Source organism: Artibeus jamaicensis, unplaced genomic scaffold (assembly GCF_021234435.1).
Source record: "Artibeus jamaicensis isolate MK-2021 breed Jamaican fruit bat unplaced genomic scaffold, CSHL_Jam_final scaffold_537, whole genome shotgun sequence".
Classification (NCBI taxonomy): domain Eukaryota; kingdom Metazoa; phylum Chordata; class Mammalia; order Chiroptera; family Phyllostomidae; genus Artibeus; species Artibeus jamaicensis.
In genome coordinates this window covers 1,709,145-1,736,197 of record NW_026522047.1, presented here as the reverse complement: position 1 = coordinate 1,736,197, position 27,053 = coordinate 1,709,145, and the positions used below count along the sequence as shown (strand labels likewise).

The following is a 27,053-nucleotide window of genomic DNA, read 5'->3' as shown; positions in this document are numbered from 1 at the left end:
GAGTCGATACTGTGTTTCTCTCGCTGGCTCCCTGGAGCCCCATCTCCGCACCCTTCACGCCGGGTCCGCAGACACGCGGCCTCCGCTGGGGAGGGGGTAGAGCCCAACCCACCGCCCCGCAGTCCCGCCTCCGGCTTGAGCGCAGCCTCTGCTCAGCGGTCCCCTGCCCAGCACCGCCCCGAGGGCGGGGACCGCGGGCCAGTCCAGCCCGTCCTGCGCGCTACCCCGGGGGCGGGGAATGAGGGGCCTTCCGGCCGAAAAAGCAGCCACTGGCGACCTCCCCCTGGGGCCCTGGAGCGGCAACGCTGGCCCGGCTAGAGCCGAGGGACACGGCAGGGCTTCGGTGAGCCCAGAAACAGCGGCGACCCCCTGCTAGGGCTCCAGCACCCGGGACGGCACTCTTTACACCCCGCCCTCCCGCCTTGAGGAGCAAACTTCGCTGGCGGAAGCCTCCTCGCTTCCACCGCCGGGCGGGGTTCTGGGGGTGTGGCTTGGAAAGGGCTGGTAAGTCAGAGTCTGGGGACTCAGGTGGGTCCCTGGGGATCAGTGAGAGGGGTCCAGGGCTTTCCCTGGGGCGGCTCCAAAGTGGGGGGGGGGTCTGAGAACCAGGGCTGGTGGGATGGGTCCACACTCCCACCATCTGTTTCGGGAGCAGCCAAGTTCCAAGGAGGGGTCTTTAGGGTCAACAGCGCCAGAAGAGGGAGACCCAGCCCGTTGGAGGTTCCCTGACCCCACCCTTTCCAGGCCCCTCCACTGTGCAAGCCTTTCCATGGCGGACGCAGGTGAAGACCCCACCGTATTCACTGCCCACTCTCTGCCCAGTGACCGCCGGCTCTGGGCCAGTGTGACCAATGCGTACTTGGGCACACGGGTCTACCACGACACACTGCACGTGAGTGGCATATACAATGGGGCTCTGGGGGACACGCACCGGGCCGTTCTGCCCAGTCCCCTCAATATCCAGCTGGAGGCCCCCGCGGGACCAGGAGAGCAGCTGACCACAACCTTTGTCCTGGACACTAACACAGGTAGCTGCCGCCTGGCCCGGCCCCTGCCCCATCCCCAGCCACTGTTCCAGGTTGGTGGGGGGAGAGGCCATAGGAACCCCACCTGGCATCGCCTAACTTCCCCCACCCGGCCCAGGGAAAGGAGGGTGGGGGTGGGGCGGGAGCAGTCCCCGTGCAGCTGCCGCTTCCTGCCCAGGTCAGGCGGGCTGCAGAGGTGGGTCCCCCTCACTGGGGGGGAGGTGGAAGCCACTCCCAGCGCAGGAAGGCCAGGAGCTTAGCAACTGTGAGCGCTGGCCCTCCGTGGGGCAGGCCTGCCACTTGCCTGTCCCCCCTCCCCAGGCTCCTTTCTGCACACCCTGGAGGACTCCCGCTTCCGGGCCTCCCAGCGCATCTACGCCCACCGCACGCTGCCTCACGTGCTGGCCTGCGCTGTGTCTGTCACCTGCCTGGCCCCCAGGAGCCAGCCCATCACCGTGACGCTGCGGTCTGCCTTCTCCCCAGAAAGCCCGGACTTGGCCCTGCGTCTGGGGCCTGACTGGCAGGGAGCCCGGTGAGGAGGGGGCCGGGGGGCAAGCCGGGGGACCCCGGAGGAAGCCTGTCCCTGAGACGCAGCCGTGCCCCTGCAGGTACCTGTATGGCCACACACTCACTCCTGAGCAGCCCGGGGCGCCCCAGCAGGAGGTGCACATGCTGTGGACACCAGCGCCCCCGACCCTGACCCTGAGGGAAGGCCAGCAGCACAGGACCTGGGAGTTCCTGGCCGTGGTGGGCGGCAGCCAGGCCGAGGCGCAGGCCTGCCTCGCTGAGGCACTGCAGCTGCAGGCCAGCGGTGCCCTGTACACTGCCCATGCCCAGGCCTGGGCCCAGCTCTGGGACGGCTGCGGCCTGGATGTGGTGGGGCCCCTGCCCCTGCGCCAGGCCCTGCGAGGTGCCCTCTACTACCTGCTCAGTGCCCTGCCTGAGCCCGGGGCCCCAGGACATGTCTGCCACGGACTCAGCCCCGGGGGGCTCTCCAATGGGAGCTGTGAGGAATGCTACTGGGGCCATGTGTTCTGGGACCAGGTGTGCACCATCTACCTCAACACGCACCTGCCACAGGGTGGGCGGCACACGGGCACGGAGGGTCCTGTGGCTAAGGGCACAGGTGTGCTGCTGCCTCTGCTTGCCCAGGACAAGGGCTGTGGTTGAGGAAGCCTGGGGGCCAAGGCAAAAGGGAAGGCTTCCTGGAGGAGGCGGTGTCTCCGCCAAAGGGTGTGTGGGCGTTTGATGGAAAAGCGACTCAGGCAAGGGGATCAGAGGGCAAAGTCCCAGAGCCAGGAGGGTGCACGGCATCTGGCCAGGTAAGGGAGAGGGGCTACAGGAGCCGTGAATCCTGAGTGGCAGGGACAGGTGTGTGTTCTGGGAAAGCCCTCATAGCAGCTAAGGGAGCATGGATGGAGGGGGGCGAGGAGCAGGAGCCTGGAAAAGCTGGGACTTGGTGACCAGTGGGCGTGGGAGGGTCCAGAGAGCTGGTGCTGTGGCCCCCGCTTGACTGTAGGGCTGGGGGAGGCTGAGGTGTTCCCTGCAGGGCACACAGCCAGTGAGCAACGGAGCAGCTTCCCCTCCAGGCTGCCCACACCCAGCTTCTGGCCTGAGCATCAGGCCAGTCCCAGATGCCCACTGGGGAGGCGAAGCGCTGGGGTGGGGACCAGGGGCTCTGAGCTGGAGATGGGGGAGTGTGGTGGGCCAGTGGTGGTGGTGAGGCCCTGGGCAGGCCCAGTGGGCAGCAAGGAGCTGGCTGTCTCTGAGGCCCACCAGGGCAGAACAAGTGTGGGGAGAAGGCCGGCAGAGCTGGAGGACAAGGGACCCTTTGGCTGTGCTCTCAGGATCTCTGGATGTTCCCAAATGTCCTCATGTTCCAGCCAGAGGCCGCCAGGGCTCTCCTGCAGTACCGCATCCAGACACTGGGTGGAGCCCTGGACAATGCCCGAAACCTGGGCTACCAGGTGAGGGGGCCTGCTCACCGCCCCGGCGCACCACAGGGCCTCTTTCCGGGCAGGGTGGGGCTTCGTGCATCCTCACAGCCTGCATCCTGCAGGCGGGACAAGTCTGGGTGGGCCCCAGCTGGGGCCCCTCACTGCCCTGCACCAGCCAGAGACAGCCAGCACACCGTGGAAACTGTGGGGGCCCATTGGGAAATGTGTGGGCTGCTCCCCGCCAGGCCCCTGAGAACAGTCACCCTCAACTGTCAGGGAGCCAAGTTCGCCTGGGAGAGCGCCGGTTCTGGCCTGGAGGTCTGCCCGGAGGACATTTACGGGACCCAGGAAGTCCACATCAACGGGGCCGTGGTGCTGGCCTTCCAGCTGTACCAGCACAGCACCCAGGTGAGGCGTTGCTGTGGGCCCAGCTGTGCCCTCCTTGTGGGGCCACCCCCCCACTGGGCTGCAAGCCCATCCAGGCGTCTGGAGCCAGGCCTTCACATCAGGGCACTTGAATGGATGGGCACTGGCAGGAGATGCAGTGACCACCGGGAACCAGCACCGTGGGTCTCAGGGCCCTGTGCTGCCCTGTCCCCCCCAGGACCTGCAGCTCTTCCAGGAGGCTGGGGGCTGGGACGTGGTCAGTGCCGTGGCAGAGTTCTGGTGCAGCCGTGTCGAGTGGAGCCCCGCAGAGGAGAAGTACCACCTGAAGGGTGCGGGCGTGGGGGGGGGCGGGTAGTCACGGGGGTGTGGCGGGGGGGGGGCCCTCCGTTCAGTTCTGCGTGTGACTTACGGTGCCTGCGGTGGCCAGCCCGCACTGAGCACTGTCCTGCCCTCGGCGTCCAGGAGTCATGCCCCCCGACGAGTACCACTCAGGGGTCACCAACTCCGTGTACACCAACGTCCTGGCCCAGAACAGGTCAGACCCCAGCCCCTGCCCCACCCAGCACGCAGGGGCCACCAGGTGAGCTCGGGCTGCAGCCCTCTCTCCCCATCTCTGTCCTAGCCTGCGCTTTGCTGCTGCCCTGGCCCAGGACCTGGGTCAGCCCATCCCCAGCCGGTGGCTAGAGGTGGCTGATAAGATCAAGGTGCCCTTTGACTTGACTCGGAACTTCCATCCTGAGTTTGATGGGTATGAACTTGGTGAGTGGATTCAGAGTACCTTTGAGGCCCCTTCCCGCTCTTGACCACCCCTTTCCCGACCCCGAGTCCCTGGCTGCCCCCCATCAACAGCACCCATGCCCCCCCAGGAGAGGAGGTGAAGCAGGCAGATGTCGTGCTCCTGGGGTACCCCATCCCCTTCCCTATGAGTCCTCAAGTTCGCAGGAACAACCTGGAGGTTTACGAGGCCGTGACGTCTCCCCGGGGCCCTGCCATGACCTGGGTAAGATGGGTGGCGGTCCTCACGGTGGTCTGGCCCCACCCCACCCTGCCCACCTCAGCCTTCCCGCCCCATGCAGTGGACCTCACCTCAGCATGCCCTCTGACCTCTGACCCCAGAGCATGTTTGCTGTGGGCTGGATGGAGCTGAAGGAGCCCCAGAGGGCATGGGACCTTCTGCAAAGGAGCTTCGCCAACATCACGGAGCCCTTCAAGGCCAGCCTGGCCCCGACCGCACCTGCCCCTTCCTCAGACGCCCTGGGCGGTGGGGGTGGGAGCCCAGCTTCAGGGGTCACTGCCCTGGCAATTCCCACCTGACCTTCCAGGGATAGGGACAGTGGCCTCAGGAGACCTGTGTCCTGGGGACCCTGGCCCTGACGACCTTGACCCTGCAGGTGTGGACGGAGAATGCAGATGGGTCCGGGGCCGTGAACTTCCTGACGGGCATGGGGGGCTTCCTGCAGGCGGCACTCTTCGGGTTCACAGGGTTCAGGTGAGCGGGCCGACCGGCAGGAGCTGGTCACCGGCCCTGCCTGCCCAACACACACAGCCGCCTCCTCTCCCCAGGATCACCAGGGCTGGTGTGACCTTTGACCCCACGTGTCCAGCGGCGGTCTCTGCTGTGCGCATCTCTGGCATCTCTTACCTGGGGAACAAGCTCAACTTCTCCTTCTCCGAGGGCTCGGTGACGGTCGAGGTCAGGACCCGGGCAGGGCCCCCAGCGCCTCTGCTTGAGGTGGAGCTGTGGCCGTCAGGGGACCGGCTGCCTCTGCCCCCAGGTAGGCTGCTGCCTCTGCCCCACACCAGGGCCCGTGACCCCAGGTGTGTGTCCTCACCCCCCGGTGGCCCCTCTCCTGCAGGACACAAGGTCTCCTTCCCCTGCTCTGCCGGCCGGATACAAAGCTCGGTCTCGTAGGACGCAGCAGCAGCAAGCGCTGCTCCTAGAAAACCCTGGGAGAGATTGTTGCAGACATTGGAGCCGCCCCTCTGGGACCCCTGGGCCCTCTGGACCCACAGAGTCCCTCACGGGGCCCTGAGCTCCTGCCCCTGAGCTGGCAGTGCTGTGGGTTTTAGGGACAACCTGGGGTGCCCCCCTCTGGCACTCCCCTGTGCGGGGTTCCCGGTGGGCTGCACCCATGCTTCATGGACGCGGTCCCAGCCCACTGTCCGACACCCACCCACCCTCCCTGCACCTGGCAGCCAGGTTCCTGGGCTCCAGGCAAGGTCTGGGTTCTGTGGCCCGAAGTGCGAGACTCTCCACTGAAAGCCCCATGGACCGGGGCTTCCCCGTGGCCTCCTACACCAGCAGGTCTACGCCTGCCCCTTGGGGCTGACACCTGCACCTGCGTGACCCCCAGGAGGGGGGGCATGGGCACCTGCGGCAGAGGCAGGGGCAGGGGCAAGCCCGCAGCTTCGCCAGAGAAATTTCTGTGTCTCGGACGCACTGAGGGCTGTCATGCCTGGGTGCCCTTGGCTGTCGTGGGGGCTCAGCGTCTTCAGCCCTTGACTCTGGGCCGCCTCAGTCAGGTGGGACAGCCCCCGTCACATGCCCTTCCTCAGCCGAGTGGGGTGCGGAACAAGACCCCGTATCTTCTCTTCCACCGGCCAGAGGGCTGAGCCCAGTGCACGTGGGGTCAGAGCCGTGGCCCTGGGCCTACCCTTCTTGGGAAGGCTTGCACAAGTGCTGCCCAATTAAAGTCAGGGCTGGAACTGGCTCTGTCTGCCGTGAGGAGGGTGCGTGGTGGGAAACTCGCTCACTCGGTGCTGGTAGCTGGGTCCCGACACCTGCCCCTCCCACCCTCCTCCCTGTGGCTGCGTGCATTCTAGCAGTCGGGGGTCCCAGTTCTCCAAGAAGCAGACACTGGGCAGGCGAACGGTGGCAGACAGGGGGTGGGTGGAGGCATGGGGGGTCCCAGGCCTGACTGTCCGTGGCTGCCCGGCGGGGTGGGGGGCAGCACACGGCACGGAGTGGCCTCTGAGGAGGTGGCCGAGTAGCAGTCCAGCGCACACGCCAGCACTGGCTCCTGAGGCCCTTGGTGGGGCTTCCGGGTGCCCACGGGCTCTCCCTCCCCGGCGAGGCCACCGGTCTGCTGAAGCGGCTGAGGCTGCCCGGGCAGCAGCCCCGGAGCCGGGCAGGGTGGGGACTGCTCTGACCCAGCGTGGTCCTGCTGCCCGGGCACAGCACCTGTGTCGACGGCAGGGCCACCCTCAGAGGGACAGCGGGTGGCAGTGCACATGTGCCGGCCTGGGGGCTCTCAGTAGCCAGAGGCCCAGACTGGACCAGGGTCCCTTGGCCTGCCCGGGACACAACCTGGTGCTCAGGACCTTCCCCCTACCTGCCTTGACCACACACTGCCGCAGCACCTGGTCACAGGCCGGAGGATCTTCGATTCCCCCACGACCCCCAGCCCATCCCGTGCTGGGGACCCGAACCTGGCCACACACAGGCTGACCCCTGCTCCCAGCCTCTCCGTCCAGCAGGTTGGTCCCTTCTTGAGCCAAACCCGGAGCTCAGGGTCAGCAGGCATCTCCATCCTGGGCCGCACGCTGGCCCACGGCCCTTGTCTTTGGTCCAGTGTGGGGCCTGCACCCGGCAGGGCAGCCCTGTGCTGGCTCAGGGCTGCATACACCACACTCCTGGGCTGGGGCCAGGGCACCGTCTTGCCGCCACACTGGAGGCAGCTGGGCCAGCTGTTGGGGGTCACAGAGGGTGGGGGAGGCTTTGGGGACTCCAAGTACAGCACACAGACCTCCACTCCCAACCCAGGCAGAGTGGACAGGCAAAGGGGGCTCCCTGGGGACAGAGGGGACCCGGGGTGGGGTGCTCCCAACATTGAGACACCCTGTGCTTATGACCCCTGCAATTAGCCTGCCCTGTCATTGGCCCATCCACAGCAAGGCCCAGGGGACCTCCCCCAGCCCACAGGGTGTGTGCATGTGTTTTGTACCCACCCCACAGCCAGACGGCTGGTCCGGGGAGTGCAGGAGGTGGGGGAACGCAGGGACACGCATGTGGCACTAAGGATGCTCAGAAAATGTCCTCACTCCCCAGTGTCCGCTCTGCACAGCCTGTGGTGGGGGTGTGGTCCCATCTGCATGAGTGTGTGGTGTGTGTGCATAGGTGATGGCATGAGCGTGCCTGGGTGTGCGTGTGTCTTTGTGTCCAGCCCCACTGACAACATGACCCAAAGGAGATCAGCATACACCCACCCCCCAGACAGGAACACACAGGAGAGTGTGTGTTGGCCTTGCACACAGACACTCTCAGGGTGGGCACGCGTGGAATCAGGCACACCACACATGTTCTGGAAGACAGGCCACTAAACCACGGTGCCCAGCAGGGCAGGCAGATGAAAGGCTTGGGTTCCCAAGTTTGACTCCAAAATACTCGGGCGCCTCCACCCAGAAGCCACAGGCCACCCAGTGCCCAGGGGACAGTCAGAGACCACAGCCAAAAGCAGAACATTCAGAACCGCCATCCTGCTGGGGTCTGTCCAGGGCAGCTGGCTTGGGGTGACCCTAGGGGCCTGTCCCCTCAGGAGGACACCTGCCCATACCCCAGCCAGGAACCAGGCCCGGCTGGCACCTCATAGAACCAAAAGCGTCTTTAATAATGGAACCAGGCGGGGCCTGGTGAGGTGGGGGACAGCTTCCGGCTGGGATGGGAGTAGGTGGGGACCAGGGACCATTGAGGTTAGGGCAAGGGCCCCAGGGCCCCATGGGGGGGACCTTCGTGGTCAGCATGAGGTGTGCAGCCAGGGGTGTGCATCAGGCCAGGAGGTCAGGGGGCAGCCCAGCCACTCAGTCATAGTCCGAGTCCTCGAACTTGGTGCTGAAGAAGGCAGCCGAGTCCCGGGCCAGCCGGGACAGGTGCAGGGCGCCGGTCACCACCAGCGCCAGCAGCAGTAGGGGAGGCACCAGGGCCCACATGGCGGCCAGGATGTTGTAGCACTTGGCCCTGGAGCCCAGGCGCCGGGCCTCCTCCAGGTCCCCAGCCACCTTCTGGTCCCTGGCCTGCAGGGGGCAGCAGGGTCAGGTGGCAGCTTGTGCTGGGCCCCGGGCGTGGGGGCCCCTCCACTCCAGGCAGCACTAGGTCCAACCTCAGAGGGCCATGCTGAACCCCAGATCTGAATGCTGGTGTGTGGCCCGAGAGGACATTGCCCGGGGCTCACCCCCTCCCTTCACTGCCGCCAGCTGGACACAGGGGTGTGGCCCTAAAGGGGGCTCTGCCTGAGGTGAGGCTGGGAGGGCCCCCTGCTTTCTCCAAGGCCAGCGCAAGCCTCCAGGGGCCCTCAGTAGGTGGGGAGTCACTTATGAGAAGCACCCCGGCCTCAGTGGGCAGCTCAGGCACTCAGGAGCCCCTTCTGGTTGCCTGGCAGCCACACCCCCCACCCTTTGGCGCCGCAGTCCACACCCACCTTGATGGAGTGGGCCAGCGCCAGGAAGCCCAGGCAGCACAGGTTCAGGTAGAGGGTGCTGAACACCGACCAGATCAAGTGGTCTCGTGGTGGTGGTGGTGCGTGCGGCGGCCCCAGGGCCACGGCCGTGTGGGCAGCGCAGGCAGCCGTGCGGGGCGTCGGGGCCCCGGAGTCCTCTCGGGGGTACGCGGTGTCCATGGGTTCCAGCGCCGTCGCCGCCGCCCGCTCCACTGCCGGTATGAGGGGCGCCCAGGGCTGCTTATACCCGCTGCCTCCCGCCAGCCCGGGGCCGCTGCTAAATATAACAACAAATGACAGCTTGGAGTACCAGCCACCAGCACCATGCCCCGCCCGCCCAGGGGCCCCTGCCGCCTGCGCCCAGAACAGTCGGGGGCCTGGGAGGGGCTGCAGGACCCCACACCCCGGTCCCGGCTCAGAGTCCCCCTACCGTGGATGACCCTGCGGAGGCCGCACAGTGCCTTCCAGAGACACCCCCCCCTCCGTGCACCCTGCCCCCTGACCTCCCGTGAAGGCTGCTGCGGGGATGGGCACAGGACGTGGCCCGCCCACCACAACCCCTTTCCCCGCAGCAGAGGGGTCAGAACGGCTGCCTTGGGGCCCTCGTGGGGACAAGGGCACCTCAGCTTCAGGGCAGCCTCAGGCCAGAGCTGCGGAAACCACTGCCCCTCCATCCCCAGTGCCCAGTGGGCAGACTCTGCTTGAACCACACCGTCCAGACACCAGGGTCCCGCCTGAGGGGGAACAAACTCCCCACCAGCGTCGCCTCCTGCAAGGCCTCTTCCCAGGGCCTGGCCCCTCATGCTCAGACATGGGTCCCCCGGGTACAGGGGCGCCTTTGCACTGGGCGTCACCCAGCACAGACTCAGCACTGCCCTCTTTGGGCCCAGAAGTCGGGGCGCCACAGGGGCTGTACCAGGGCGCAGGGGGAAGGGAGCCGGGGTTAGGATCTTCCAACAGCATGTGCCCCAGGACCCAACAGGACCACAGCGGGAAGAGATGCTGCCCGCGGACCAGAGCTAGCAGGACTGACCTCACCCCACACCTGGAGCCCAGATTGGCCCAGGTCCCCAAACAGCAAGGCTCATGTGCAGACGGGTTCACCCCCCAGACACCAGCCTGTGGCCCCCCAGACTTCCCCAGCCTCTCTGTGCTGACTGCAGGCAGGGCCTGTGTTGTGGACCGCTCTGCCTAGTTTTAGGAATTGTATCTCTACCCCTTGTAGCTAAGGGCGAGAGACAACCTCTGGAATGCCAGCCACAGGAGACAAAGCTTGTCTCTGGTAGCAAATGCTGCCTCAGTTTACTCTCCATGCCCCCAGAGCTTGGTAGGACGTCAATGACAGGTAGGACCCCTCACAGCGGGGGGTAACCTAAGCCAGACTGGATCACCTGGGAGGCCTTCAGGGAAGGACTGGGGGGGCGGCTGCAACAGAGAGCAATGGACTCTCGCCCCCCAGGTTTGTCAAAGCCCGAGTCCCCATGTTCTCTGGGAGAAGCGTTTGGCTCTATTCCCCTTAAGCATGAATACCTGATGGGGAGAGGTGCAGCTCCTTGCCTTGCTAGAGCGTGTCCTTGGGAAAAATCCGGCATCACAAACACTTGCTGATAAACCTGTGAAATCTGCTCTGCTAAGAGTGCTTTCATTCATATAAGGGTCCGAGAGGAAATGAGTATGTCTTCCAAAGTTTCTGCAACTCTCTTCCTAACAGACACTCACTCAGACTGAAGCCCTCAAATCTCCTTGTAATGTTATGTACTGTTTGATCCTTGCCGCCCTGTACTCCTGTGTAGTACAACCCAATAAAAGGCCGTGGAGGAGGGCGCTCGAGGCCTCTTTCTCCCCAGAGAAACTCCATCCCCAAACAGATCCAGCATGTCTCGGCCATATTTATTCATTCACGCATGTCTGTGGCAGCAGGGGGACCTCGAGAAAGAAGTCGCCCCCACAGGCCTGGAGGGAGGGAACGGGTCAAGCTGAGGACAGTCCCAGGCCCCAAGTGAATCAGCAGCCCTGGCAAAGGCTCCCACCCCAAGCCTGGGGGTCCCCAAAGGCAGGGGGACCCTTCCTGGGCACTGGCAGAGGCTCCAGCCAGCAGGCCCAGCCTGTCTGGAGGGAGGATTTGGGCCTTCCTCTCAGGGTTTCTGTCCCTCAGGGCTGACTGCTCTGTCCCTCCCTGGTCCCAGCACAGCCCTGCTCCTGTCCCCTGAGGAGGAGCAAGGACACAGCTGGTGGGCTGGGGGAAGCACAGCCATGGCGGGACCACCCAGGAGGGGCTGTGGGGCTGGGCTCCACCCTGCACCAGACCCGAGAACACCATGGCCTCCCAGGGCACCAGTCTGCAGCACTCACCCCTGCTCCCAGCCAGCCCTGGCTCAGGGAGGCTTGTCCTGGGGGCCCAGGGGGCCCTGGACCCGGCCCCCCTTGGATCAGGGCTCAGATACTGGGAAGGACCAAGCCCCTCCTGGGACCCTGGCCCAGCTGCTGCTCCCAGTGGGGGCCCAGAAACCAGGAACATCTGAGAAGGAGCTGGACCCCCTCAGAGCAGCAAGCCGATGGGCCAGGGGGGCTGTGGGCTCAGCCTCAGGGGCAGGCTGGGCACTCAGCAGGGACCCGGGTCCAGGAAACATCCGCATTGTCACTTCCAGGTGCACTTTATTGGGTTCAGTGGGTTCAGCAATGTCCGAACACAGTGCTGTGTGACGGAGTGGGGGGGTGGGGCAGAGCCGGGAGGGGGTGAGGAGACGTGGTCCCCCTGCTGAGGGCAGCGCCTAGTAGCCTCCGCGGTTCTTCATGGCCTGTGTTATTGCATAGCTGACTGTCGGGAAGACCACCAAGGCCAGAAAAACAATGAACCCTATGGTCCCAAGGAGGCCCAGGACCAGTGTCATGATGTTCAGGCACTTGGCAGTGGACGCGTAGCTCTAGGCCCCAATCACGTCACCCACCATCTTCCGGTCCCTAGACTGGGGGAGAAGAAGAGATGGTGAGGGGGGCCTGGAGTGGGGCCTGGGCAGAGCGAGCTACTGTGACTCAGGTCCTCCCCTGCTGGTCCCTGCCCAGAGCCCTGATCAGGACCCTCCTCTGCCTGTTCCTTGGAGTCTGAGTAGGTCATGGTCACGGGGGTCCCTCCCTCAGAGCCTCTCAGCCTCTCCAGGGGTCCTGGCCCCTCCTCCCCCTGCTCTGGCCCCTCTGCTGGCCTCACCCCACCAGGGGTCAGAGTCTCTGAGGATCTTTTCTTATTTCTGGACCAGCCATGAGGTCTGGGTCTGATGTGTGAGGGACAAGGTTTCCCCAACTGGGATGGAAAGGAAGGCTCCTGGACACGGTGCCGACCCTCCCAACAGCAGGTGTGTCTATGCAGCCCCCTTGGACTCTCTTGGGGAAGGAGCCCCCGCCCAACACACGCCCACACACACCCAGAAAACTGTTTTTACTGGGAATCTCCAGTGTCACGGGCCCTGTGGGCAGAGTAGGCGAACACCACGAAGCCCAGGCAGCAGACGTTGAAGAAGAGCGTGTTGAACAGGGACCAGACGATGTGGTCGGGCACAGCGGTCTCAGGCTGGATGTTGACCACGGTGGACATCGCGGGTCCTGGGCCCTGTGGAGTCCCCATGATGGTGACTTTGTTCTCCTTGATCATCTCTGGCTTTGGGGAGCTGGTGTGGTCCCAAGGGAAGAAGGCGGAAGCTTCCTGAAGCAGAGCCCTGAGCGGGGTGCTTTTAGGTGCTGGACAGTGCTTGGGCCCCTTGCACTCTGGTGCAGCTCTGGTTTATGCTTCATTTCCTGGTGTGTTACAGGCTGGTCACCTGGCTGGGTCCTGGGAGGGAGTCCCCGTGGAGCAATACGGGAGATGAGCATGGAAGAGAAGCACTCCCCCTCCAGGCCCTCAAGTCTGGGCCCGTCTCAGCCACCCCCCTCCTCACTGAGAGCTGTGGTGGGCCCCGGGGACCCTTTCCAGTCTGCACTCACCCCACCCCAGGCTCTGGACTGTCCCCATGCAGGATCCCTGCCAGTGGGGGAGCTCTGTGCTGAGATGCCCCTGTTTTCTCTGGACTCAGCAGCTGCTGGTTTGTTTCTCCAAAGTTTTATGGCCCTTTAGCTTTCTGACCCTGACTCAGAATAAGCCCTCAGAGTTCTTCAAATGTTTGATCGTTACAGCCTGACAAGGACCGATGAGCTTTACTTTTGCTCCTGTGCAAACTGAACCAGTAAAAGTCCACAGAGAAAAGGCTCCCGGCCCTTCTCCTCCAAGAGATCGGCCACCTTCCCTCCCCAAGCAGACCACGTCCTGGCGGACTTATTCTCTCACCCTTGGTGGACAGAAGGGGAGGGTGGGGGGGCCATAGGGACTCAATCCACTGAGCCACATCAGCCAGGGCCAAACGGTGAGATTTTTAACTTATTCAGATTAAATTCAATGATTGCTAAAGCTGATTTAAAATTTTAAATAAAACTTTATGCTTCTTGTAAGACAAATTTTGAGAAAAGGGTGGAAAAGTTTGAATTTTATAAAACAAAAAATGTACAGCATGAAATATTAACCAAGAGGTTGCTTTGCATTTAATTTACTACAGAACAGTGTAGACTTTTAGGAAAAAAAAAAAAAAAAACCTTACCAACGGGATATTTCACCATGAAAAAAACCCCACACCAAGGCATATCATACTCAAAGTGCAACAATATCGAAAAAAAGATTCAACACGCAACACACCGTGTCTGTGGTAAAATCAAAGACAAGAATCGCACTGAGTGCCGTGTCTGAAGCGACGCGGTGAGGAGTCAGGCCAGGCGCCCACCAGACATGGACACAGGAGACACCCGCCTGTGGGCGGTTCTCGGTCTAGTGGGACAGTTCCTCAAGAGTGGAGGACACACGGGCTTTCTCAGATGGACGGGGTCAGGGAACGTGTGTGCCAGGAGCACAGCTCTCCTGTAAGAAAAGTTCAAAGAAGTGCTCGCCCCGGGGGTGAGGCTCAGTGGACTGAGCACTGGCCAGCGAACCACAGTGTCGCTGGGTCGATTGCCAGTCAGGGCACGTGCCTGGGTTGCGGCCCAGGTGCCCAGTAGGGGGCGCTTGAGAGGAAGCCACCCAGGGATGTTTCTATCCGGTTCTATCTCCCTCTCTTCCCCTCTCCAAAAATAAATACATAAAATAAAAAAAGAAGTTCTCCTGGCAGAAATCAAACTGCAGTGAGAAACTCAGACCTCCATTGAGACAGACAATGCATTAGAGGAGGAATAAGTGAAGATGAAAGAAACTATTCTGTTTCTACTTTTTAATTGAGTGACAAATAAGAATAGCTGTCAGGTTACAGGAAATCCTGATGACGTCTTTGATTCTGGCCCTGTTTGGCTGAGGGAGGGGCCCCCAATGTCTGTTCTCAGTTTCTCCTGCAGCCCGGGAAGCTGTGTTACCGGAAGGCAGGGCTCTTACTTAAAATGTGCATGAAAAATAACTAAATAAAATTTTTTAAAAAGTAAAATAAAATAAAAATGTGCATGAGATGATTTCGGCAACGGTGGTCAAGTGACACCCCCTCCCCACCCCAAACCCTCTCTGCCAGGAGAGTGGTGGTAACACTGGTGAAACGTGTAAGAATGGAACCTGTCAGAACTCCAGGAATTGTAAAACCCTTGCACTAACCTGGGTGGGGGCCAACCAAGAAAAGCTCCTGATCTTTGCGGGAGCAGGAGCATCTCGGTGTTTGAGCTCCCCATACCTCCTCGGTCACTGTCATCAGCCTTTGGGCACTTGAAACCCACAGCCCACAACCCTGGGTGCGGGGGGGCCTGTCAGGCTGAAATTCCTGCCCACAGAACTGTCACAGGGTTTGTGAGGACGCCTGGGTCACTGTCCTGCAGCTCCTCTTCCGGCTCAGGGCTGCCCCCGGGGACACTGTAGAACTGGCAGGGGGAGCGGGGAACACGCTGACCAGAAAGCCTCAGAGGGAAGCTGGGGGGTAGAAAAGCTGCAACAATGACTTTTTTACACTCAGCTTTTTTACTTATTTAGTCAGGCAGAGTAGTTTCCTCTCTGATGTTCTTTTTTTTAACAAGCAAAAGTTATTCTTGCTTTCTTTTTATTTATTTATCTACCTATTTATTTATTTATTGTTGCTCAAGTACAGTTGTCTCCATTCCCCCCCCCCCCGGCTGTCCCCACTTCCCACTATTTTTTTTTAAATATTTTATTGATTATGCCATTAGTTGTCCCATTTCCCCCCTTCACTCCCCTCCACCCTGCACACCCCTTCCCACCCACATTCCCCCTTTAGTTCATGTCCACGTGTCTTAAGTTCGCTAGCTTCTACATTTCCCACACTATTTCTGCCCTGGTGAAATCTCCAGGTCTATTTCTCCCCACCGTTTATGCCACTCATTCTCTGTACCTTCTCCCCCCTTCTCCCCCTCCCACTCCCCTGTTGCTAACCCTCCATGTGATCTCCATTTCTGTGGTTCTGTTCCTGATCTAGTTGTTTCCTTAGTTTGTTTTTGTTTTCTCTTTTTTAGGTTTGGTTGTTGATAGTTGTGAGATTGTTGTCATTTTATTGTTCGTATTTTTATCTTCTTTTTCTTAGATAAGTCCCTTTAACATTTCATATAATAAGGGCTTGGTGATGATGAACTCCTTGAATTTGACCTTATCTGAGAAGCGCTTTTTCTGCCCTTCCATTCTAAATGAAAGTTTTGCTGGATAGAGCAATCTTGGTTGTAGGTCTTTGGTTTTCATGACTTGAAATACTTCTTTCCAGCCCCTTCTTGCCTGTAAGGTCTCTTTTGAGAAATCCGCTGACAGTCTGATGGGAACTCCTTTGTAGGTGACTGTCCCCTTAGCTCTTGCTGCTTCTAGGATTCTCTCCTTCATTTTAATTTTGGCTAATGTAATTATGATGTGCCTTGGTGTGTTCCTTCTTGGGTCCAACTTCTTTGGGACTCTCTGAGCTTCCTGGATTTCCTGGAAGTCTATTTCCTTTGTCAGATTGGGGAAGTTCTCCTTTATTTTTTGTTCAAATAACTTTCCCACTTGTTACTGTTCCTCTTCCCCTTCTGGCACCCCCATAATTTGGATGTTGGAACGTTTAAAGTTGTCCCAGAAGTTCCTAAGCCTCTCTTCATTTTTTCGAATTCTTGTTTCTTCATTCTTTCCTGTTTAGTTGTTTCTTTCTTCCTTCTGGTCCGCTCCCTTGATTTGAGTCCCAGTTTTCTTCCCATCACTATTGGTTCCCTGTACATTTTTCTTGATTTCACTTAGCATAGTTTTCATTTTTTCATCTAATTTGTGACTAAAATTAACCAGTTCTGTGAGCATCCTGTGTTGTGACGCTGTTTGTGGGGGCGGGTCCGAGAGGGATCAGCGACACTCGCTCTGCTCTCTGTTGGACCTCAGTTTCTCTCGCAGCTTCCCCCAAGCAAACTGGGCCCTTCGGGTGCTGATTCCTGGATGGGTGGGCTTTGTATGTCCTGGGACCCTGTGGGTCTCTTCAACGAACTCTCCTATGAGGCTGGGAGTATCTCCCGGCACCTCAACCCCCACAGGTATTTTCAATCAGTGTTTTGAGGCTTTACTTCCCGGCACTAGGACCCTGGGTTGCACGGTCTGTCTTGCTCCCCCAGTTCTCTGCGTGCGACTGTGGGTCTGCCGTCAGGTCAGCTGGTCGCCTTGTGTGTGGTACCCCCCTTCTCAATCGCCGCCTTGCTGGTTCTGCCCATTGCCACCTCGTTCCCAGGTCTGCCAGCCGCCGCCTACACACCCAGGGTCCGCCTGCTGTGTCTTTCGCACCCGCCTGGGGTGCCTCGCGTGCCCAGTGTCACTGCTTCCTGTGCCGCGACCCTCTCCGCTGGGCCGCGGGACTCTGCCCCGCCTACCGGACTGGATGAATGTGTCTACTTCAGCTCCTTGGCTGTCCCACTGCCATACGGTTCAATTTTCTGTCAGTTCTGGCTGACAGAAAATAGTCACTTTTTTTCTAAATTTTTGTCGTCCTTATTTTGGTTGTGCGAGGAGGCACAGTGCATCCGCCTACTCCTCCATCTTGGCCGGGAGTCACCGCTTTCCACTCTTGATCCCACCCCCTTTGGTCTGGGCCGTGCGTCCTTCACAGGTGAACCTGAAAACCCTTCCCCTTCTCCCCCATGAGCCCCCCCCACCTCCCCTCTGGTTACTGTCAGTTCATTTGATATTCTTAATATTTGCCTGTTCTTTTCACCACCCAGTGTTCATACTTATTTAAATAAGAATAAGCTTATGAAGATATCATAGCTTCTTTCCTTTCTTTGATTTTAGCAGAAAACCAAACATTTTGAACAGTTCTTCCTAATCCCTCCTGAGAAGTCACTGGTGTGCACGTTTCCTCATTGACTCTTCCACTCTTCCTGTGTATGTTTTTCTACGTGCTATTCTATACCTTATTTATTTACTCAGACCTGTTTCATTTATTTTCCTGGCTACATACATTCCATCATATTCATGTGCTGTAACTGATTTTGGGGGTAAAAAACAGTTGAACAGAAGTTCTCATTTGCCATGAAGTCCGTCACCATCCGTGGCACCGGCCACCAACTGCATTAATTCCACGAAGAGAGAGCAGGAGGGCGCTGTAGCCAAATGCTGTGTTTTATACGCCTGTCCGACCCTTATTTTTTTTTTAATATATTTTATTGATTATGTTACTATAGTTGTCCCATTTCCACCTTCATTCCCTTCCACTCTGCACACCCTTTCCCTCCCACATTCTCCCCCTTTAGTTCATGTCCATGTGTCTTAAGTTCTTTTAGCTTTTAAATTTCCCACACTATTCCTGCCCTCCCCATGTCTACTTTCTACTTACCGTCTATGCTCCTTATTCTCTGTACCTTTTCCCCCCTTCTCCTCCTCCCACTCCCCTGTTGCTAACCCTGCATGTGATCTCCATTTCTGTGGTTCTGCTCCTGTTCTAGTTGTTTTCTTAGTTTGTTTTTGTTTTCTCTTTTTTAGGTTTGGTTGTTGATAGTTGTGAGATTGTTGTCATTTTATTGTTCGTATTTTTATCTTCTTTTTCTTAGATAAGTCCCTTTAACATTTCATAAAATATGGGCTTGGTGATGATGAACTCCTTCAACTTGACCTTACCTGGGAAGCACTTTATCTGCCCTTCCATTCTAAATGAAAGCTTTGCTGGATAGATCAATCTTGGATGTAGGTCCTTGTCTTTCATGACTTGGAATACTTCTTTCCAGCCCCTTCTTGCCTGTAAGGTCTCCTTTGAGAAATCAGATGACAGTCTGATGGGAACTCCTTTGTAGGTGACTGTCTCCTTATCTCTTGCTGCTTCTAAGATTCTCTCCTTCAATTTAATCTTGCAATTATGTAATTACAAAATTAATTAATGTGATAATTAATTAATGTAATGATTAATTAATGTATTAATCTTAAAATAATGTAATTATGATGTGCCTTGCTGTGTTCCTTCTTGGGTCTGACTTCCTTGGGATTCTCTGAGCTTCCTGGATTTCCTGGAAGTCTACTTCCTTTGCCAGATTGGGGAAGTTCTCCTTTGTTTTTTGTTTCTTTTTTTCAATATTTTATTTATTTATCTTTAGAGGGGAAGGGAAGGAGAGAGGGAGAGAAACATCAATGTATGGTTGCCTTTCATGCGTCCCCTGCTGGGAACTGGCCTGTAGGGAACTGGTCTGCAACCCAGGCATGTGCCCTGACTGGGAATCAAACCGCGATTGTCTGGTTTGCAGGCCCGCGCTCAATCCACTGAGCTACACCAGCCAGGGCTCTCCTTTGTTTTTTGTTCAAATAAGTTTCCCACTTGTTGCTGTTCCTCTTCCCCTTCTGGTACCCCTATAATTCGGGTGTTAGAATGTATAAAGATGTCCTGGAGGTTCCTAAGCCTCTCCTCATTTTTTTTGAATTCTTGTTTCTTCATATTTTTCTGCTTGGTCATTTTTTTCTTCCTTCTGGTTCACTCCCTTAATTTGAGTCCCAGTTTCCTTCCCATCACTATTGGTTTCCTGTGCATTTCCCTTCATTTCAATTAGTTTAGCCTTCATATGTTCCTCTAATTTGTGACTAACATCAACCAGTTCTGTGAGCGCCCTGATCACCAGTGTTTTGAACTGTGCATCTGATAGGTTGGCTATCTCTTGAGAAATATTAGCTCTGGAGCTCTGAGCTGTTCTTCTTGAGCCATAATGTTTTGGTCTGTTCACGCCTATTAACATTTGAGGGGCAGAGCCTTAGGCGTTCACCAGGGCGGGCAAGCCAGTTGCTGGGTTGTGACACTGTATGTGGGGGCGGGGTCGGAGAGGGGAAAAAAATGGTGCTTTGCTCCACTCTCTGTTGCACCTCAGCCCCTTCCACTGCTTCCCCCAAGACAACTGGGCCTTTCTGGTGCTGATTCCCGTGCGGGTGGGCTTGTGTGCGTTCTAGGACCCTGTGGGCCTCTCCAACGAACTTTCCTGTGAGGGCTGGAGTCTCTCCCTGCACCTCAACCCTCACAAGTGTTTTTAATCGGTGTTTTGAGGCTTTATTTCCCGGTGCTAGGACCCTGGGTTCCTGGAACTGTCTCGCTTCCCAGTTCTCTGCGTGCGAATGTGGGACCGCTGCCCGGTCAGCCACCACACCTTGCATGTGGTGCCCCACTTCTCAGTCACCGCCTCGCTGGTTCTGCCCGTTGCCACCTCACGCCTGGGGTCTGCCAGCCGCCACCTGGGTGCCCAGGGTCTGCCCAGCGCCACCTTGTGTGCCCGGGGTGCCTTGTGCACCCCGTGTCACCGCTTCCTGTGCCACAACCCCTCTCCGCTCGGCCGCCCGACTGCGCCCCACCTCCCGATCCGGATGAATATGTCTATTTTAACTCCTTGGTTGTCGGACTTCCGTACAGTTCAATTTTCTTTCAGTTTTGGTTGTTACTTTTTTCTGAATTGTTGTGGTCCTTATTTTGGTTGTTCGAGGAGGTATAGTGTGTCTACCTACACCTCCATCTACCCTTATTCTTCTGACAGAAGACATATGCAAACAAAAGTATTGTGTGTCGCTGATTTAAGAAAAATGTTCTTTTTTGTCCTTTTTTCCCATCTTTTTTGTTGCTGTTGTTCAAGTACAGCACAACGATGTTTAAATGGGCGAAGGACCCGAGTCTCATTTCTCCCAAGGAGACACACAGATAGGCAACGGGCGTGGAATGACTTTCAACATCGTGATCACTAAGAAACGCGAGTCCTGCCGCAACCAGAACCACTTCATACCCATCAGGGCGGCTGTTAGCAAAACACCAGAAAATGAAAAGTGTGGGCGCAGAGGAAGAGCATCGGCGTGGAGGGAGTCCGAAGGCCCAGAGGGGCCACGTGACCCCGCACGCTCACCCAGGGTCCGCGGGGACGTGTGTCCGCACAGAAACGGACGGACAGTGGTCTCGGTCTGCAGACGGCCGGAGGACCGCGGGACCCAGAGGAGAGGCCCAGCGGGGGCTGGGAGAGAAAGCAGCCACCACCCACACACCAGCGCAGACCACTCAGCCCGCACCGGAGCAGCCCCGACACAGCCGGCCCAGACCTCAGGAGCCTCTTCTCGGAGGAGGAAGACTCAGAAGTTACCGACTGGAGGGCTCCTTCGAAATGGCAGGTGCATCCAGAGCAGGCGACTCCAGGAAGTGGGAGCAGAAGGAAGTGGAGGGCGATTACCTAATGGACACAGGATGTTTTTCTGGGGTGAAAAAAGTTGAAACTAGAAACGAGTGGGGCTTGCACCACATCGTGAATACCGTCAATGCCGCCGGACTGTGCGGTGTTGAAAGGCTACCCGCCCGCAGCGCGGATGTCCTCGAAGCGGAACTCATGTGCGGGAAGACGCCCCGTCGGGGAAAGGGGGGGGAGCCTGCCTGGCCGCGTGTTGCAGACACGCCCCAGCGCATTCCCTGAACCCCTGGCAAAAACGTGGGACTCACTGGTCTCAGGTATTTAAGTAATTTCTGTGCAAACATGATCTTACCACAGATTTCATCAGGGACGTCTGTGGCCACACAGGATGAAGAACAGATTTGCTTCAGAGTAACAGAATTGCTTCAGAGCACAGAGCGGACAGTGGCAACAGCAGAACGGGGTAACAGTCCCCCAGGGGGGTGGTGAATCTGGCTTTTGATTTTCAAATTGCCACATTTTAGCATTTAAAAAGCCCAGTTCCCAACCAAAGAATTCTGAGAAATGCTAATAAACAAGAACGATGGCCCACACACAGGAAAAAAAAGTAGCTGACAGAAATCATCTCTGAGGAAGTGTAGACACTGTAATTACTGCAAAAAGACTCTAACTCTCTTATCTGAAATATGGTCAAGGACATAAAGAAAATAACAAACCAAAGACAAGTGCGAGAAGGAGGTCTCCCCAAATAGGAAATATCAGCGAAAAGGTAGAAATCGCCGAGACCGCACACAGTCGGCGGCGGCGGGCATACAGGAGACTCGGGGACCTCACGGAGGAGCTCGGTGGCCCGTCTGAGACGGACGAGAGGGGCCTGTAGACTTGAAGGGAGGTCAGGCCAGACCACTCGGCGTGCGGAACGGAACAGAGGAAGAGGAGGAAACTGCGCAGAGGCCTCGGGCCGCGTGAGACACGTGGACACGCGGACAACGTGTCCCAGGAGAACAGGGTCGTAGGCACGGGATGTAAATCGTATTTGAAGAAACAAGGGCTGCAGCTTCGCAGACATGGCGGAAAGCTGCAATCCGTCCATCCCAGAGGTTCACCTCCCAGAAGGACGATACAGACTCCCAACCTGGGCGAGCGTAACCAGGCTGTTGAAGGAAAAGTCAGGCAGAGACTTCGAAGCTTCGAGAGAGGAACTGCGGCTGCGCAGCGGCCCCTCGTCACGACCAGGACGGGTCCCTCCTCAGGACTGGGGCTCAGGCCCCGACAAGCTGAGCAGAAATGGCTGTCACTCAAGAATTCTGTATCCAGCTCAACTGACCTCAGGAAACGAAGGGGAATCAGACGTTCCCGGGAAACGAAGCCGGCAGGGATTCTGGGCTGCGGAACCGGCCCACAAAAACGCCAACGGGGCTTCTCTAGGTCAAGACAAAAGCACAGGGGACAGTAACTCAAAGTATGATGAGGAAACACCAGCACCTGTGTTGCCCAGCATAACAGAGGCAACTGTGTTGGGAAATACGTTAAACACATTATAAATGGGTCTGACCTTTCTCTCCTGTCTGAGCTGAAAGTCACATGCATGGAGAAATGGTACACGCTGGTGCACAGGCCAATTCACGGTGAACGCTACAGTTTGCCCTGAGCCCTCTCCAGGAGGGTGTGGCTGCAGCCCCCACATGGCTGCCCCACTTCTGCTGCTAAGGCCGAGGCTGCGGCCCAGGCGGCTTTGGGGGGCGCAGGGCGGGGCCGGCTGCTCGCAGAACAAACGCTCTGCCTCGGGCAGGCAGGTCTGGCCGTCCTTGGTTCGGCTCATGGCTTGGTGGCTCTCCGCGCTAGCAAAGGTGGGCTGGGAGGACTCCAGGCTCCGCTGGGCGCTCCGACCGCAGGGTCACTCGGAGAGAAGCTTGCCACGGCCCCCCCTGCAGCCGCAGAGCACTGGGCAGAGGTCCTGGCAGGGAGGTCAGGCTGCCCGTCAAGCAGATGGTTCCCCATCTCTTCCCGAGGGAACCGGCTGCACTGGCCACAGAGCAGGAAGCGCGGACGCAGCGGAGGTGGCGGGCAAGGCCACCGGGAGGAGTCCCGCGGACGCGAGGAGGACAGCGCGCCGGGAGGAGTGAGCCCGGGCGAGCCTGGGGTCAGAAGACTTGTCAGCACTCACATCAGAAGCAACTCCTTCAACGGAGCCAGGACCTCAGTGGGTCCGCACGCAGAGCAGCCGCTGCGCCAGGGGTCCACACAGGTAGCGGGTGAGCGCCCCCCACCCCGCCCCCGCACTGACAGAAAGATCCCGTGGTCACTGAACACACTGGCCAATAGTGACCACAAGCCCCTAGAGGCAGGGGCTGGCGCCCACAGTGAGGACACACCGTCTGCAATGTGTGGTTTCCAGCAGAGACTGGCGAGACCCCAAGAAAACAGGCCCCTCCCCCAGACGATGGAGCCGCAGTCTGCGGGGGAGCCGGGCTGCCCATCATCGGCTTCCCCAGGAAAAGAGCCCAAACCAGCCCGACAGGCGCGACCGCATACGAAAGGAGGCTGTGAGGGTACCGGCACTTAGGACAGAGACTATGACTAAAAAGAAATGAATTACTCAACAAAACGAATGAGCCCTGGCTGGTGTGGCTCAGTTTCCAAAGGGTCGCCGGTTTGATTCCCAGTCAGGGCACAGGCCTGGGTTGTGGGCCAGGTCCCCAGTGGGGGCCATGTGAGAGGCAGCCACACACTGAGGTTTCTCTCCCTCTCTTTCTCCCTCCCTTCCCCTCTCTAAAAATAAATAATAATATCTTTTTTTTAAGAAAAAAAAAAACAAATGAAAGCTGAAAAGGATATTTAAACTTGAAATTAAAATTGAATACAGTCCTGGCTGGTGTGGCTCAGAGGACTGAGTGCCGGCCTATGAACTGAAATGTGGCCAGTTCAATTCCCAGTCACAGTACGTGCCTGGGTCGCAGGCCAGGTCCCAGCTGGGGGGCACGTGAGAGGCAACTGGTGCACGTCCATGTTTCTCTTCCTCTTCCTCTCCTTCTCCCTCCCTTCCCCTCTCGGAAAATACATAAAGAATATCTTTTAAAAAATTAAGTTGAATACAAACTCCTGGTCTCCAGTACAGACGCTGGAAGTTGCGACTCCCATCCTTGCAACAAGAAAGAAGACAGAGACGCTGAGAATCACCCCGTCCTGTGAGCCCCGGCAGAGAAGCGAGGTCACCATGGGAACTGCAAACCCAAAACCGGCGGAGCCGAGGCCAGGCAGGCCCCACTGCACAGGCTCTTTGCTGGACACTGGGTGGAGACTGACTCCAGGGACTGGAGCTCCTGAGGCCCCACTTCAGGGCACCCTACACTTCTGTTTTATCTCCAAGAGCCCAGCAGGCCCTCAAAGCGCAGCTCCGGGGCGGGGGAAGGAATGTAAGGACCCGAAAGGTGCTTTGCTGTTCTTAGCAAAGGCCTGGCCTCACCAAAGAGCACAGCCAGTGGTGGAGAGAGACACGCCCTTGCGGCTCTCCGGCTGTCCAGGGTCACCACCGGGGAAATGGAAAAGCCCAGGGCGCAGCAGATTGGAGAGGAGGCGGGGCCTAATCCCAGGGCTGTGGGCGCCTCTCCCCCAGGCTGGGCCACACCACAGGGCTCCTTCATGGGACCGAGGACCAGGGCCGAGGAACTGGGCCACGCCAGAAAAACCTGGCGGCAGTTCTGGAACGACTGCAGACAGACATCCAGGAGGCCTGAATCCACCCCTGAGTAATGTAACGGGCTCACACGAAACTGCTCACACTTTTAAGTCACATCAGAGGTGGCAGACAAATGGCAGAAACAGTTCAAACGTCCCTGAAGTTGCCGCTGATAAAAAGACTGACATCCCACGTGACAGACGGTTGTTTGCCATGAAAAGAAAAGAAGTCTGATGCAGGCCCCGGCATAGGGCACATCGAACATTCTTCCCCTTGGAACGAGCCAGTCCTAAAGCAACGGGGCAGTCCTCCACAGCCAGGACAGCCCAGTGCCCAGTGGCTCCCACAGTCGAGGCAGCCGCTGGGTCCCCAGTCCAGAGGAGCTCAGAGCCACACCAGCTCCTTCAACGACACGGCATCACGTGGGGATGGGCGGCCGGTGATGCCTGCGGGCAGCGGCTGCTGCCCTGTGAGGGGACACGGGGCAGATGCTCAAGGGACCAGAACACAGAAGCTGCAGGACCGCCCAGCCTGGAGACTGCCACCTCTGGGCCACAAGGGAACCACTGGCGCCCCGGGATGCAGGTCTGCAGCCTTGTCCCAGCCGGGCTGCAGGGCGAGGGCCGTGGTCCTCAGGGACAGTCCAGGCCTGGGCCACCACCACCCCCACCCTCGTCCGTGCTGCTGAGACCTGCGGATGGCGACCAACACGACCCCGTCTTTCTGTCCCCACAGAGCAGCGACCTGGCTCCTCCTTGCCACCCTCCGCTCCCTGACAAGGGGGTCCAGGCCAGGGTCGGGGCTCGTCCTGGCTCCTCCAGCTTGTCCTGTGACCACCCCACAGCACCTCTGCTCCACTGAGGGGCAGGAGCGAGGAGCAGACAGGGGCTTGCACAGCCTGCTGCCCTGCGCTTCCAGGCCGTCACCAAATGCCCTGTCCCACCACAGCTGCCTCCTCGGGTCCCCAGGTGTCCTCGATCATGGAAACCCTGCTAGTCCCAGGGGACAGGGAAAGGGACTGGTTCCTGGGCTGCATCCACCAGGCACCCAACCCCACCTGGAGCCTGGACACCAGAGAGGGGGCCTGGGACAACAGAGGAGGTGTGGGCTGTGGGGGCGGGCTCCCCCTGGGCTGGAGGGGCGTCTGTGTGACCGCTTGCAGGGGCCCTGTGTGGGCACAGTGAGACCTGCACAAGGGCTGGGGAGGGGGAAGGGAGGGGGGCCTCTGGGCAGGAGAAAGCCCCAGGACCCGCCCCAGCCCTGAATGAGCCACAAGAATGGTCCCGAGTGACAGGGTCAGGAAGCGGCCGTTACACTGCAGGCTGCCCTGCACTGTCTTCTCCTGTCACCTGACACTCGTGGGTTTTTCCACCTTCTTGTACCCGTGAAATCACCAGGTTTGAAAACCGCAGTAAATCGACACTTCCTAAAAGTCAGAACTACCCTGAAGAGGGAGGGGCCCCCAGCACCTAAAAGCACCCTGCTCAGGGCTCTGCTTCAGGAAGCTTCCACCATCCTGCCTTGAGACCACACCAGCTCCCCAAAGCCAGAGATGATCAAGGAGGAACACGAGGTGGCCATCATGGGGGCACCCCAGGGCCCAGGACCCGTGATGTCCACCGTGGTCAACATCCAGCCTGAGACCATCGTGCCCGACCACATCGTCTGGTCCCTGTTCAACTCCATCTATTGCAACACATGCTGCCTGGGCTTCGTGGCGTTCGCCTACTCTGTGAAGGTGGGTGGGGCGTGTGGGCCCCCGGGGTCTTCCTGCCCACAGGGCCCTGCGACTGTGGAGTCATTGGGTGTGTGCACATGTGGGTGTACAGGTCACTGTATGTACCAGGGACACGGGAGTGGCAGGGTCAGGCTTGGTCCCCAGGACTCCAAGCAATTACCTACTGCTCATCCCAGAAATTAGTTCTCTCAGAAAGAACAAAGGGACTCCCACACCCTGACTGCCTGTGGGGTGAGGCCAGCAGAGGGGTCAGGAGGAGGAGGGGGGCCCTGGGACCCCTGGAGAAGCTGAGATGTTCTGAGGGAGGGACCCCATGACCATGAACTGCCCAGGCTCCAAGGAAGAGGCAGAGGAGGGTCCTGATCTGGCTGCAGGTGGGGGGGGGGGTACTCTGGGCAGGGACCAGCAGGGGGGGACTGAGTCACAGCAGCTGGCTCTGCCCAGGTCCCCCTCACCATGTCTTCTCCCCCAGTCTAGGGACCGGAAGATGATGCAGGATATGGTTGGTGCCAAGAGTTACTCATCCACTGCCAAGTGCCTGAACATTGTGGCCCTGGTCTTTAGCCTCACTCTGTTCATCATTTTAATTGTAATTAAGTTAACGATCGGAATATAACTATTCTGTACAGTTAGGAGGTCACAAAGACTTAGGTTTCTGGAGGCTGCCCATAGCCTGAGGCTGTCACCTCTTCACAGCTGTTCCTACCCACGTGTGTCTCCAACTGAAGGCAATAAAGGACACACACCTGACAACGTTGTGCTTTCACCTGGGGAGGGTCCTGTGCGAGCCCCCGTCTGCCCCTGGGGCTGAGTCCACCCCACACCCCATCCCACCTGCTTGCTGGCTTGGCGGTGGGGTGGAGCTTGTCCTTGGGCCTTACCTGCACCTGGCCCCCAGCTGGGGCAACAGAGGGAACAGTTAGGGGTGGGGGGTCTCTCCTTCCCAGAGGTCTGAGCCCCGACCCAGGATGGGAGCATTTGAGGTACGGAGGCCCTGGTCCAGAGGACCCTCAGCCCCTAGGCCCCCATCAGCTCCAGAAGACTTCAGGGGACAGGACTCCGGGAGTCCACAGGCCACCTGGCGAGGCAGCCCCAGGTTTCCCTGCTCTTCAGGTGGAAGAGAAACCCAGCCCTGACCTGGAAGTAAGCTCCAAACCTGGTTCTCTCAAGGCTTCCAGATATCGTACACTAAGAGGTGGCCCAGGGCAGACCCAGGGGATACCA

General features: G+C 58.7%; 3 protein-coding genes and 1 pseudogene across 3 annotated transcripts; 2 read left to right on the top strand and 2 right to left on the bottom strand.

The window, feature by feature from the left end:
* Positions 1 to 198: 198 nt before the first annotated feature.
* PGGHG (protein-glucosylgalactosylhydroxylysine glucosidase) lies at positions 199 to 6,079 on the top strand. Its single transcript, XM_053658567.1, is given in 15 exon segments — positions 199 to 504; positions 745 to 1,028; positions 1,347 to 1,557; positions 1,634 to 2,069; positions 2,873 to 2,992; positions 3,239 to 3,370; positions 3,567 to 3,678; positions 3,812 to 3,884; positions 3,972 to 4,108; positions 4,216 to 4,349; positions 4,466 to 4,596; positions 4,598 to 4,630; positions 4,632 to 4,838; positions 4,913 to 5,124; positions 5,206 to 6,079. Coding segments are annotated over 14 exon segments (2,253 nt in total). The 5' UTR covers positions 199 to 504; positions 745 to 769; the 3' UTR covers positions 5,262 to 6,079.
* Positions 6,080 to 8,033: 1,954 nt separating this feature from the next.
* On the bottom strand, positions 8,034 to 8,975 carry IFITM5 (interferon induced transmembrane protein 5). Its single transcript, XM_037161346.2, has 2 exons — positions 8,764 to 8,975; positions 8,034 to 8,359 (listed from the first exon to the last, which is right to left on the bottom strand). Exons 1-2 carry the CDS (start codon positions 8,959 to 8,961, stop codon positions 8,147 to 8,149), a joined length of 411 nt encoding a protein of 136 aa, XP_037017241.2. The 5' UTR covers positions 8,962 to 8,975; the 3' UTR covers positions 8,034 to 8,146.
* Positions 8,976 to 11,467: 2,492 nt separating this feature from the next.
* LOC119060981 (interferon-induced transmembrane protein 2-like) lies at positions 11,468 to 12,427 on the bottom strand (annotated as a pseudogene).
* Positions 12,428 to 25,560: 13,133 nt separating this feature from the next.
* LOC119060982 (interferon-induced transmembrane protein 3-like) lies at positions 25,561 to 26,582 on the top strand. The gene is made up of 2 exons (XM_053658702.1): positions 25,561 to 25,829; positions 26,302 to 26,582. The coding sequence occupies exons 1-2, from the start codon at positions 25,644 to 25,646 to the stop codon at positions 26,443 to 26,445; spliced, it is 330 nt and encodes a 109-aa protein (XP_053514677.1). The 5' UTR covers positions 25,561 to 25,643; the 3' UTR covers positions 26,446 to 26,582.
* Positions 26,583 to 27,053: the final 471 nt, after the last annotated feature.

Excerpts from the sequence above, each read along its gene's own strand:
- IFITM5 (XM_037161346.2), bottom strand. The coding sequence starts at position 8,961 with ATGGACACCGCGTACCCCCGAGAGGACTCCGGGGCCCCGACGCCCCGC. Across the intron at positions 8,360-8,763 it reads CGCTGGCCCACTCCATCAAG|GCCAGGGACCAGAAGGTGGC; the intron begins GTGGGTGTGGAC and ends TGCCCCCTGCAG.
- LOC119060982 (XM_053658702.1), top strand. The coding sequence starts at position 25,644 with ATGATCAAGGAGGAACACGAGGTGGCCATCATGGGGGCACCCCAGGGC. Across the intron at positions 25,830-26,301 it reads CGTTCGCCTACTCTGTGAAG|TCTAGGGACCGGAAGATGAT; the intron begins GTGGGTGGGGCG and ends CTTCTCCCCCAG.